Raw genomic sequence first — 14,017 nt, forward strand, 5'->3', positions numbered from 1 at the left:
ATACAGCAAATTCCTGGATCAATGGTTTGTCAGCTATACAATTAGACTAAAACATTTAAGAAGAAATTGATTTTTTTTCTTTCCCAGCTGCAAGCAAAGATCTTAGTTGAGGGGCACTTTTCATCCACCAGGTTTACTGTCTTCAACAAGTCTTTCATATACCTTTGCAAATACAAAGCCAGCTTTTTTTCTTCTTTTTTTTAATTTCAAGTTATGACAAGCTCCTTACAGTAAATAGAATTGATTCCACATTTCCCTGTTAACATGGAACTAAAAGGTGACTCACATACAGTTGTGAAATTTAAGCACAAAAATACCACAACAGTTATGAAGATATATTTTCTTCTTTATTAATTACATTTTATGATGTTACATGCTTATTTGAAATACTACCTTTAATTCTAAAGAAGGCAACAAATATTCATTTGCTGCAAAGTTACCTTACCCCATTTTTTCTAAATACTGTTATCTAGATTTTGACTAAAAGAATGACTAAAAGAATCTCTGACATAGATTTAAAAATCAGTTAGGTTAAAGAAAACATAACAAAAACCTGAATAATGTGTATATGGACTAGAACTGTTCTTCCAGTTACAAGCTGACATAATTTTAAAAGGATTATAGAATAAGAGTGTCGGTTCTTTTTTTTTTTTTTTGTAATATCCTGAACAGGCTCAAGACAAAGACTCTTGAGATGGGTCATGTGAAAGCAGAACAGCAACAGTAACGTGCTTTTTTGTCTGTGCTGAAATCAGAAGTCATTTTTCAAGTTAAGCATCCCTCCATTCATCTGCTACAATACCTGAAGGTCTTACATGCTACTACATACTGTTTTTTAGCATATTAAAATTCATTTCTCAGTCACCACACTTGAGTCTAAAAATCATGACTTTAAAAAAATAATAATCCTTTATTCACTTGAATATGCACTAAAATTGCCCCAGTGTCTGTGGCCACAACCATCAAGATGCATTGAATGTCAGAATTCTCTAGAAATAGAACATATCCATGAAATGAGAAGAACTAGAAGAGACCAAGAACGTGCTTTACATAGGTAGAGACTTGTGCGCACAGATACACTAATACATAACCTACTGTGTTTAAAATGGAGATAAATTACATTCCCCTGATAAGTCTTAAAATAACTAGGAAGAATCTTCTAAGAAAACTCATAAAAGCCTTTGTTCATAAATCACAAAACTGAGCATGTGGTTTCATATGGATCTATACTCACCCATTCCTAAACAACTTTTTGTTTTCTCTTTATTTTAATCACGTCTTAAGACTAGAATATAATGCTTTACTACAGTCTCTCACTATGAGTTTCCATAGTTCTAAAACAAATGGCCTGGAAACACAAATACTTACCACTGAGCTGTTCCATGAAGCATACATTGCCATTGGTGTTAAAAGCCAAAGTGTCAGGAGTGATGCAGAGCGTCTGGAAGATTGCAGAATGGGCAATGCTCTTCAGAGAATGGCAACACTCCAGGCAAATTGCCCAAATATCTTGCTCAGTAAGACAGCTATCCCGCAGTGACAAAATATCAGCAAGGGACACATTCTCCTGCCAAGATACGAATTCGTAAATTACCCTGGATTTCATGACACTACTTTGTGTATCGTAGATTACATTTGACACAATTGGCTACCAGTAACATTTCCAGCAAGTTCTCAGACTTTCTAGGACACTGATTAACACCAAGAAACACCAAGTGCATGACTTTGCTCATAACACAAAGTCTCTTAAGAAGCAGTTAACCTGAACAAAGGTATCACAGTACATCAACATCAAAAAAAGACTTACTGTGGGAGCTATGTAAGTTACATAAACACTGCATCAAAGTTAAGGAAACAGACCATTCAGAGGTAAAAGCAGAGAGACTAAGTTAAAAGATTTTGTTTAATCCATGTCTCCCTTAAGCTCTCCCAGGTGCCTTTGGACAAACTGCTTAAAAATTCTCTTCACAGCAGTTTTCTCTACCATCTGTGATCTAGGAAAAAATACCCTCTAAATTAGCCTGTCTTAAGAATGATGGTGTTGTGAAGTTTAGTGGTGTAGACCATTTAATAAACAGTCAAAAGCCAAACAAGCCATAGAAAAAGTGTTCCTATACTTCAATTTAAAACCAAACACTTTGGTTGTCCTAGGCCTTCCCATTACACCCAGAGCTCCTGGTGATCAACATAGTTTATGAGTTACTGTCCTAAACTACAAGTCAACTTCCTTTGACCTCGTCATCACAGTAAGGCTATGATGAGTTCAGTTCCAAAAAAAAAAGTGGCTCTAATGTGGCTTTTCTGGTCAAGACGTTCGGAAACAGTGCTTTGTTCGAAGCAGCTAGCCTTTTTATGTACATTTTTGAGAATACAAAACTAATACATTACCTATAGCTACAGAAGTAAAAAATTTTCATGAACTTAAAGGCATGACAAAAAACATACAAACAAAACATCAGTTCCATCTGTAAGGAAAAACAAGCTAACAGAAAATGGAAGTATCAACAGAAGTTACTTTTCATCAAAGCTATACTACTATTAATTACACATACTATTTTCTCATTTATATGTAGTAATTAAGACTAAAGACTGTACTTCGAATGATATCAAATATACCTTGAATTGAAGATGTAGCTGCATATTACTTAAAATAATAGAAAAAAGACAGTATCTCATTCTCAGCAAAGCAGAATGTGAGATATCATAAAGCTCAGAAAATTGTAGTGGTTTAAACTTTTAATCCTTTGGAAAATAGAGTTACAACTTTCTTCACATACTTCAGTCCTGGAGAACATCAATGATATTTGGATTACCGTTTACAGAAGGGTTAACAGTTTGTTAACATATTTTTCAGAGACATAAGTTGCACTCATCCTTCAAACAAGGACCAATCTTTAGTCTAAAAATTTATTTTGATTTTTGGTCAAAAGTATAATACTTTAAAAATATGAGAAAAAACCAGACAGGAAATAAAGTGCACTTACTATTATTTGGGAAACTTAACTTCTATTTTCAATGTTCTAGTTTTCATCAGCCTAGAGATGGATTGATTTACTAATGGCGGCATTACTACAGTGCCTTCTAGCGCTAATAATTGACCCTGGTCTCATTGAGTTTAGTCTTACATAATAATGAACAGCAAAAGCCCTTACAGTTCAGGTACATGATACAAAAGATCTCATTTTCTCTGTGCTGTGCTAAGCACCATATGCGCAATGCTGCCATCAGATTTGGAGGGTGCATAAGGAAGTTTGCGCATCTTTATGGGGAACTTCTTCCAAGCATGAAGGGCAGCACAGAGGTTCCTGTATCTGAAAACAAACATATGACAAGGAGCTGGACCACAAACCATTAGGCTTTGAAGCTGACCAAACTGATACGTAGGATGAGGATAGGCTTGGAAAGGAAAGACTAACTGCTTATTCTATGGCCAACCAAAAGTAGTTAAAAAAAAAAAAAAAAAAAGAAAGAAAAAGAGAAAAAATAAGTTCTATGACCAAAGCAATGAACCAGTAATTATTTTTATTTTTAACTCTCCTAGGATCATCCAGCTAGGTGACATGACAGCATTAGCCAAAACTGCAAAAAAAGAATGTTTCACTAATCAAGATGAAAAATTATGAGAGTTTCATCTGTGCATATGGACAAGAAAGGCTCAATTTAGAGATTATGTGAAATAAATAAAAACTGCAACCTTTAAGACAGCCTTAATATCAAATTCCAGTCACTATCAGGACTTGCTAGAACTTCTTTAGAGTCAAGCTTTGAGGTTGAGCTCTACAGCAGATATTAATCGTCACTTGCGAGATCTACATTTTAAACCTACAAGACCATCTTTGTCTTGTGGTTATTTGGGGAGTAGAAAAAAAAGATGATGGTGATCTCATGTTGCACAAACTTATCTTCCTTCCAAGGGATGGGAAAGTTAGGTGATACAGGGAAAAAAAAAAAAAAGGAAAAAGGAAAAAAGAAAAAAAGGCCTATGAATGTTCAGCAGCTTCCAACAGCAATGGATGTCTAGGTGAAGATAAACAACAAAGCAAAACACCACCACCAACACCACCACACAGCAAGCCCTTCTCTTTCCAATGCTCCAGGACACGAAGTTATTTACTTCACAGAAACCAGGTATTTCTCAAATGACCACACTATCTTGATCTTAGTTATTAAAGCGGCTATTGTGGCAAAGCAAAGCCTTTGTAGAGAGTGAAGCATTGAAAACACTGAGACATGCATTTGACTAGTTTGCATCCCCAAAGCAACATGGAAACAAAGTTTTCACTGTGGGGGAAAAAAATAAAATCCTTTTAAGACTGTTAACACAAGAGTTTCTGGCAAGCTGAAGCTTCTGGTGAGCCACGACTTCAGTACTTTGGATCACTGAAAGTTGGTTTGCTTAAATTACAGGAAAACTCGAGTGTGTTACATAACAGAGATGCTGATGCCTTTTCTCTCGTCTCATTATCAGTAAAAGGCACTTGCAAAAGCAATTACTGTTTAATAACTACAAAAAGTGAACTGGTCAGACAACCATGCTTTAATTATTCACTTTAGTTCTCAATTTTCCCTTATATTTTCCTCAGAAAGTATAAAACAGTTCAGTGGCATATGTAATTAAGCAGAGGAAGAGAGAACAGGAAGAGAAAACAAATTAATTTGCCACAGACAGCATCTTAAAAAATTTGAAATTAAATATTAAAGTGTGAGATGAAGAATGCCCTAGTAAAGAAAGGCATTTGAAATATATTCTCACCCTCAGTATTTCCTACTCTTCAGCTCAGGCAGCTTCTTGCTTCACTATTGGCTTTTGTGAACCACATACTTTGGACACGAACCTCATTCCTTATACTATGTACAATGATGAGAAGCACAGGCTCCACTAAATGACTAAGCAGCCGAGAGTTGGGTAAATCAGCATTCACAGCTTTCTGGCACCTAAGTCTTTTTGCCAAGATAATTCACTCAAGCTTCAAAACAATCTATTCCAGAATCATGGAAAACGTGGCAAACACCATTCATTAAATTCATCTCATTTGAAGAAAAACACTGGGTTGCCTGGGTAAGCTCACCAAGTACTCTTCAAAGCAGCCCTTTTTTATTAACTTCTCTAATCACCAGGTGATAGGTCATGCTCATTCTCTCAACAAGAATATAGAAAATATTCATGTGCCTGGAATAACTAAATAGAAGGGACGAGTGGGAATCCACAGTCCAAGTATATATTAAGCAGGTGAGAAAAATGGGCTCAGGTCTTCCTCACACAGAAGAGCTGACCCTCAGCCTTCTCCCATCCTGAAGAAATACTCTAAATATTTAAACTAACATGTAAAAAGGAGTCCACTACCACCTTCTATATTTTGCATGGGCCAGCCTGAGAGGGCCTACTACACAGAACACTACAGATGATGTGAGGAAGAGCCAAACTGCTGAGCCATTAGATGTCTTACGAAAGCTGGAAGGGACTTTTCATTTTCAAACTCACTTCTAAATCCTGATTCAACTTGGGTTCTTGAGATAGCAAGTAAGAAAGTTTGCAAGATCTGGTTTGGGGAACAGGTGGTTCACACATGGTTCACCCAACTTTTACTTAGAAGAAACCCCAAAACATTTTGCCCAAATGTTCACTAGGGGGTAAGGAACACACTTCACGTGGAAAGATACAAAGAAAGATGAGCAACAGCAATAAAAAGCATGTGCAAACCCACATACAAATTGAGACAAATGTGACAACAGAACTGGGTTTAGCTACAGGTTAGTTGGCATGACAACTGAAGAAACAGATTTAAGTTTGGGGTTTTTTTTCCTTTTTTATTTCCCAGTGACAAAGGCCTTTTTACACAGGGCAGCAAGAAATGGCTGTACAAAAATCTGGTTGGCAGCTACTGGAAGCGCTTTGCCCATGGAATTAATTCCCCGTTATCATGTGCGACAAGGACACGTACATGCCAACTGCAGCATTAACCCACGGCTACGACAGGAGTTAGGACACGCTCGAGGACCATGACTTTGCTGTTGTGTAGAGAAGGTGCACGGGGATGGACTAAGCCCAACTTGGTAGCTGGGATCACTGCACAGGAGAAAGCGGGGAACCCGCGGCGAACACAGGGAAAGCGAACGGCTACGTCGACGCGGCCCGGCCGCTCCCGGTGGGGCGGGTGGGCCCCCGGGCTCCAGTCGTGCCCGGGGCCCGGCGCAGCCGGCGGGCTGCCCTCACAGCGCGGGCGGAAGGAAGGAGACGCCGCGGGTGGCGGGGGGGGGGGCCGCGGGCCTCCCCTGAGGCCGCCTCAGCACAGGTGAGCGCAAGGGCGGCGGCGGCGGCTCCGTCCCCGCACCTGCCTCACTCACCTCATCCTCCAGCAGCGTCGGCAGAGGCTCGAAGTCGTAGCAGCTCACCTCCTCCTCCTCCTCATAAAACACGTCCTCTGCGGAGCCAACAGCCTCCATTCCGCCCGGCGAGGGAGCAGAGGCTTCACCCCCGCAGCCTCCCTGCGCGCCCGGAGCACGGCCCTCGGCCGCAGCGCATCCCCGCACCCGCCCGCGGGCTGCCCCCGGCGGCGACCCCCACGGCGCCGGACCCGCCCGCCTGCCCGTCCGTCCGTCCGTCCCGCTTTAACCCCTTCCCCTCCCGGCGGGGCCCGTCCCGCGGCCCGCCGCCGCCCGCTTAAGCCCTCGGCTGGGGCAGCGCTGCCATGGCAACGCGGCCCGCCGCCGCCTCGCCCGCGCGGCGCGGCCTCACTGCGGCGGCTCCCGCCCTCCTGCGTCGTCGGCGCCCGCCCCCGCCGCCCGCCTCGCCCCTCGCCCCGGCGCGGCCCGGGGCGTCCCCGAGAGTCAGCGGGGGCCGGCCGCCAGTCCCGGCGCGTCCCCCGCGCCCCCTTCTCCCCGCTGGCGGTGGACTCCCGTCTAGACGGCGATGGCGCGGCGGTGGGCCCTGAGGGGCGCGCCCGCCGCAGTGCCAGCTGCGGCCGCCGGGGCCCCGCGGGAGCCGGGGCCGCTCCCCGGCTCGGCTGCGCTCTCCGGGCGAACGGGGGCGGCGGGAGGGAGAGCGGGCTAGTGTCGGGCGAGGGGCCGGGGCGGCGGCGCTGCCTGGCGCCCGAGGTACTGGGAGTCGGTACGGCCGGAGAGCTGCTCCCTCCCGTGAGGGGCACCTCGGGTGAGCTTAAAAGGCCCCGCCCGGCCTGCCCGTGTGCCTCGGCCTCGTTTTGTCGTCACCGGGTCCGCAAATCGCTGGTTTTACTGGAAAATCCACAGCGTTTAAAATTAGGCAGGTGACCATGTATTTGCATGATGGTGGCCAGAACTCCTGACGCGGTTCATAACAAGCACAAACAAAACCAGTCCAGTATTGCCAACGTTCTTTTCATTAGCCCTAGCCCATTTTTGCTATCCACGGGGTTTAGGGTGCCTAAAATAACTTAAGACTCCCTTTGAAATTGAAGGTTCAAGAGGAACGATTCCTTCAAAAGTGCCACCTGCGTAGGCACGCTTTTGTTTCAAGTAAACCCCATTGTAAACTGCAAATGGTGGTGTGTAAACGGGCCGTGGCCATTCCCCTTTCTGCTTGGGAAGGGGAATTGGCATTCGGTGACGGACAGGTAACTGTGTGCTGCACGAACGCCTGAGCAGGTGTCTCCTGATTTAACTTTAAGCATGCGTGCTGCCACATCAAAATCTTACATGTCCATTTTAACCAGTGCGGTGGATGGAGAGAATAGACCGCTTTCTCCTGTAATTAAATTTCACAACTACAGGTACTGGGAAAATAATAGTGCCATTTTCATTATTCTGCTTTCCTGTCTTCCTATAATTCTATGTCAAAATGGAGTATGTTAATGAATTAATCTGTGCACAGTACATCAAGCAAAGCAAGAGTTTTACATTATTTTTTTGTATGCAGTACTCTTTCGAAAAGATTAATACTCTATTAAAACATACATTAACAAACACTGTGAAGCAAACAAAGATACTTTGACTAACTGCCCCATAAAAGTCATCCTCCAGCAGTTGTAGGATTTCTCCCAATTAAACATTAATTGGATACATTCCATGGTTATGGCATGCTGCTGAGAAAAAACCCAAACCCAGGCAGATTGGAGTATTTCATATATATGCTGTCTTCTTCCTAACATTTTGAACTAAATTGATGTGAACAAAATGTATATATACATATAATTTGGTAACTCAGGCTTTTAATTGTGAACAAATGTTAAAGCATGGGAAACAGTGAGTGCTTGGTGCTCCTCAAAATAAAGCCCAACATTACTCCAATAATAATATTATTATAAAATGTTTCTTAAAATGTATTTCACCAGCATATTTGGCAAAATGTTATTCTCAGGCAGCATGATCTACCCAAGAAGAACCCTGAATTCTGGACCCTTGTGGGCTGGACTCATAAGTGCATTGTAAAGAAAAAGAAAAGAGAAAAATTTCTCTGGTGCATAAATTGGGTCTAAGATCTACACTCGTCCATAAATACATCTTAGATGAGCACTCCCTTGCAATCACCACTTCAGCATTCACAAGCGTTTCTGAAAATGATAGTTTAAGTCAAACCTATGGATGCTTCACAGAAATTAACATGGTAGTTTTGCAAGGATTAATATTTTTTGTTGAGTAAGAGAAATTCCCTTGCTAAAAGCGATTAGTAATTGAGTGATAGGGCATTTCTGCGTAAGGTTAGCAGACTCAGATTCAGATACATACCCGGAATTATTTGGACCCTGAATCTAGGCTTGGGTAGATTTTGTCAGAGTAAGTGACTAACTGACTGCATCCAAGTGATTTGAGATACTTGAGACCAGTCTCCCAGTTGCTCTGGTTAACTTACTTGCTCTACTGAAGAACTATTTCTGCCAAGTGGAATATGTACAAAGTGGAAAACAAAATGAAATAAACATAGGATTCCTCTGTAAAAAAACCTTGTAGCGGACTTGGCCTTATCACAAGTGCCTTGATAGGCAGGACCGAGCCGTCACTGGAACTGATATGGTTTGGTAGATTTTTCCAGAAAGATTTTGCTGTACTTTGCTCTTATCAGTAATTCTGTTGCTTTGCTTTCCTTGTTGGTCTCACAGTTGAGGCAACTGTCAGAAAAGGCATTGTAACTTGTTTGATACATTCATGTAGCAATTCTCACAGTAGAATATTCATTCTTATTAACATCTGCAATTAATCATGGCCCATGGGAGTTGTTGGAGGACATGCAACACTACACAGTTCAGCATTAGGAAAAAACCACCACATGTAGATGAAGCTGTCAGTTTGTCTGCAGTCATATTTTCTGTTCTTTCTTTTCCACAATATTGTTTAAGAAAGTTAAAGTTCTTAAGAGGTCATTGTAGGGTATTAGTAGGCATTTTTTGAAAGATGTTTTGATGGATATGTGAGTGCTTGTGGAAATTATTTTCTGAGTCTGAGGCTGGCTGAACATGCAAGTGAATATCATATTAAAACCAGAAATATATAGAAGAGCAATCAGGTTCTCAAAGGTGAGGGTTCTCAAAAGGCAGAAATAAAAACGTTATTTTGCACTAGTAATATTCTATAGCCTGAAAAGAAATAAGAAATGTTAGCATACATTAAAGGAATATACTGTGACTAAAATTGTTTTGGTAAAGGATATTTGAAACAGGTTTCATTATGGAAGTACCAGAGAGAGGTTTCATTTTGCTGTGATCAGATCTTGAACATGAACTGAGATCTCTTTAGAAACAACTACACCAGGAATCACAATTATTAGAGATTTTGACTTCTTAATTGTAGATTAGAGATCAAAAACTACTTGGCAGAGGTAAACTCCAGGTATAGTGTAGATATATATGAGAAACCTCTTGACCAAAAGAGTAATTGCATCAACACAGAGTTTTGTATCTTACACTTGGTGTATGATCACAGACAATACAGAGGGACTGGATCTAATACTCCTGATTTCAGTCTTCTCACAGTTTAGCATGCTCCCCTTAAGCTGTATCTAATTTGTAGTAAATGCAGTAGAGTTAGGGCAGTTTGTAATTTTCACATAAGCAGTGTTTGCAGCAAAATAGCTGACTTGATTTCTGTCTCTGACAGCAGTCAATGGCAGACGTCTAGCGAAGAGTGTAGGAACAAGGTAGTTATATACTATGCTCTTCCAGTACAGTCTCACAGCCTCCAGAGTCGCAGTTCAGATATTCCCTAAGGCAGTGGTAGTTTCTACTGGTTTAAGAGACACTGGAATATTTTTCTTTAATGAATTTGTTCATTCACTTTTTGAGTCTGAATAGTTTTACTATCCACCATATCCTACTGCAAAATTCCTCAGCTGACCCACACATTGCATAAAGTAAATTCTTTGTTTCATTCGAGGCCCCTAATTTCTTGTGTTTGAAAAGGTGGTAGATAGATTCCCTATTTATCATCTTTCTATCATTTATGATACTATAGAGTTGTCATATCTCCCCTAGTTTCATCTTTTCAGTTGAAAGGTCCTGGTCTAGTTGCTCATTTGCAGAATAGAAATTTTTCCATGACTTTGATCATGCTTTAGCACTTCATCGTACTTTTTCTAGTTGTGTCATTATGTAATTAAAAATTGTGAAAGAGAAGGTTGGAACCTGAATGAATGAATGAGAGGAAGAAAAAAGAAAGAAAAGAAAGAAAGAAGGAAAGAAAGGAAGAAAGAAAGAAAGAAAGAAAGAAAAGAATTGGTAGACTCTCAAGAGATTTTTGAAAATAATATATTAATGACCTGCAAACTTAAAGGAAGTACTTCTCTTAACCATGACACTGATTTAGTTATGAGCCTTGTGCTTTTTACTTCCAGATATCTGGATTCATGGGATATTGTAAAAAAATAATTCAGTGGGCGCTAGCCACAGAGAGTACATTCATGGTAATTCAGGGAGTGACTGTCAGCACCCCTGTCTCTGCAACATAACCTAAATACAAGCTACAGGAGAAAGGAAATTGTATAGGGTACTACTGTTATGCCACTTTGTGCCACTGGAGATGTCTTTCATGTTCTTTTGTAGGTTTTTCCTTTTCATTATAGCACTTTGGTTATTCTTTTTAATAGATTATATAATCATAATTGACTATTAAAATTTTGGAGTATCAGCCTTGTAGATGAAAGGTACACATTTGTTACACTATAATTAGATTGTACATTCTCCTTTTAAGAGTTTTTTTTTTAATGGTACTTTGCCTGAAGGTTCTCATTTTAATTTAGTTTGGGTGAAACAGGGAACTGAAGGATTGCAGTATAAAGAATTGGGTTTTGTGTGTGTATGACTTATATCCTTTTCAATTGTTTGGTTTTTGTTAATCAGAGATTGCTTTAATGGCATGGGCTTTAATAATTTTACAGTCTATGAAACTACTGTTCTTCCTTTAGCAGTTATATATATTTCAAGACAGAGAAAAGCTTTCTGCCAGTTGCCAACTGCTTCTGCCTCTGTGGCAGCAGTGAGAAAGCATTGTAGTAAAAAGCAAATTATGTGTTGCTACTACTGAAAAACCTGAAAGAATTCAAAGGTAAAGACTGCATTTTTTAAACCAGCCCCATTGCTGCTACGAATTGTATATGAGCATAAATCTGCTTGCCTGAAGTGACAGGTTAGTTTGTATTCCAAGTACTTTGGAATCTTACAAAGGCAATAGGGATGTGTTAGCTTTGCATTTCTGAAGAGGATCAGAAAATTATATGCACAGACTGCTTACTGTATGGGAAAACCCTATATAGGTATTCCCTTTTCATTGGTTTGAATGGTAGAAATGTAGACTTCAGAATCATCAAACACAGTCTTTAGTCATTATAGGCACCTGTCACATCATCCTTTTCAGAGAAATATCAAACTCACCTGTTTCTGCATGTTAGGAATCTTCTGATTTCCAGCCTCTACTTATACTTATTCACTTTTGCCCCAGCATTGTCTTTTATCTTTTAATCAGGTGCTTAGGAGATCTGATCTTTTCAATAGAGTCCTCTTATATCTCCCCCTGCCCCCCCCCCCCCCCCCCCCCGGTGTATTTCTTTATGGAGGCTTGTACATTTTTTCATCTTCATAATCTTCTCACATGTCCACTGTCTAAAGACTTTGATTTCATTGCATCTTCTTTGAATAGTAGTTTCATTTGTCCTCATATGAAAGATTATCAAAGGTTCCTTCACTGTTCTCCTCATGACATCCTCAGTCATCTAATATGTTTTCATCTGAACTGCAGCTGCACCTCCAATTCCTGTATTCTTTCTACGTGAACTCTTATAGGTGGCACTCCAGGCATAGAAAGCTGGCATCAGGAGCTACTTTAGGGTAATGTGCTTTGCATTTAGGCATCTCTACTTTCTTTGTCATTCTTTAAATATCCTATGCTGTTGCAGTTGGATATTACCTTCATGTACCAGCTGAAATGCAGGGAAAGGCAGCAGGAGTAAAGATATAATTTGGCCCCAATTGAAGTCAATAGCAAAACTGTCATGGCATAATTTCCTTTGAAGAGAACTCATTGGGATGCAAGATCAAAGACTGAAATTGTTTCTATTTGTACACAAATGGGAAAATAACCTAGTAAGGATCCAATATGCAAACACATGGCTTTCTTTTCACCACTGGAAAATTAGGACTAGAGGAGATAGGAGTCCAAAATCAATCCAATGCTAAATCTGGTATTTGGGAATTTCTGAGTCATTGTTTCATTAATTCAATTAGTTTATTAGGTTTGTCATAGGCAGTATCTATCCAGAAATATATGTGTGTGTATTCATATATATATATATATATATACACACACAGAGAGATCGATAATGGGATTCTTTCCACTGTTATCACTCTCGGTGTCTTAGTACATCCCAGGTATTCCCACAGTAGGCTTGTATTGCAAGGTGGAGACCACTTTGCTTGTTTCACACAGTAAAGTGAGGCATCATGGAAATAAATCACTTCCAAGATTACTCAGGAGGCTCATATCAACTGGAAATTTAAGCCATAAACCTGGAGAGCCAAATTTACACTATAATTGCAAAGCATCCTGCAATTGACTCTGAACTGCTTTAGTTTTGACATTATATAACATTGTCTTCATAACACAAATATTGTCTTTATAGTACCTATTGGTCCCCTTGCTCTTTTAATTCATTTTAGTGGTGTTCATTTGAAAACACTACAAAAAGTTGCACAGAAGATCATTTTAAAAGATAATGTGCATAATAAAGTCTAATACGATGCCTATGGCAGTTTCACACTGGAAAATAAGCTGCAGGGTAGTACTAGCCATCCTTCAGAGAAACACCTTGTAATAATTAACTAAATCTTAAATTCATATTAAAGAAACATAAAAATTAACTATGTGCAGGCAGAATTCTAAGCCTGAGATTGCTTATACTTCTGACATTTGGCTATTTCCTTAAGCTTTCCTCTGTAGAGATTTATGAGATTATTATGAGCTGCTCATAATGGAAAGGAAAACACTGACAAGACAAAGTATTCTCCTATCCGTGGGGCAGTGAATCAAACTGCATTGTTTAAATCCTTCTTGAAGTTAATGAAGCAGCAGGAAAAGTCCATCCTGAAGACCTAATGTCTCCAAAACAATCACCTGGTGTCCCCAACAGCTCATACGAAATCCACAAGTGTCTTTGTTGTTCTATTCCTTTCCCCAGAGACATGACCATTGTTATCCTGGGAATCTTTCTCAATAAAACATAAAGACAAACTAGAACATAGATGACACGAGCTACTAGCAACAGTGGTAATATACAATATTTACAATTTAATCTTTTTGATTTACTGTGACTATTTGTCTCCAGTGAGGATTTAGCTACTGTGTTTCATGCTTGAGTCACTGCAGTTCTTTCTTCCTGACATTGAATTGGAAAGGCATTCAGAAATTCCACCTGTGCAAGACAAAACAACCCAAATCTCCTGGGAGCGTACCAGGTGCTGTTCTCCATATTCCTTAGAGGCCCTCCAAAATAAAAACATTGCTAATCCAGCAACCTGTTTTCCATTCTTACCCTAGGAAAACAACTGCTCTCCATGGA

General features: G+C 40.3%; 1 protein-coding gene across 1 annotated transcript in view; it reads right to left on the minus strand.

The window, feature by feature from the left end:
• The window catches only part of KNDC1 (kinase non-catalytic C-lobe domain containing 1), a 67,976-nt gene extending 61,453 nt beyond the window's left edge, over positions 1-6,523 (minus strand). The window contains exons 1-2 of the mRNA XM_049810502.1: positions 6,346-6,523; positions 1,369-1,567 (exon numbers count right to left, since the gene is read on the minus strand). Of these exons, the coding sequence (XP_049666459.1) occupies positions 1,369-1,567; positions 6,346-6,444 (298 nt within the window). The 5' untranslated portion in view covers positions 6,445-6,523. The remainder of the gene's footprint in view (positions 1-1,368; positions 1,568-6,345) is intronic.
• Between the last annotated feature and the right edge of the window lie 7,494 nt (positions 6,524-14,017).

Source organism: Accipiter gentilis, chromosome 9 (genome assembly GCF_929443795.1).
Source record: "Accipiter gentilis chromosome 9, bAccGen1.1, whole genome shotgun sequence".
In the NCBI taxonomy this organism is placed as follows: Eukaryota; Metazoa; Chordata; class Aves; order Accipitriformes; family Accipitridae; genus Astur; species Astur gentilis.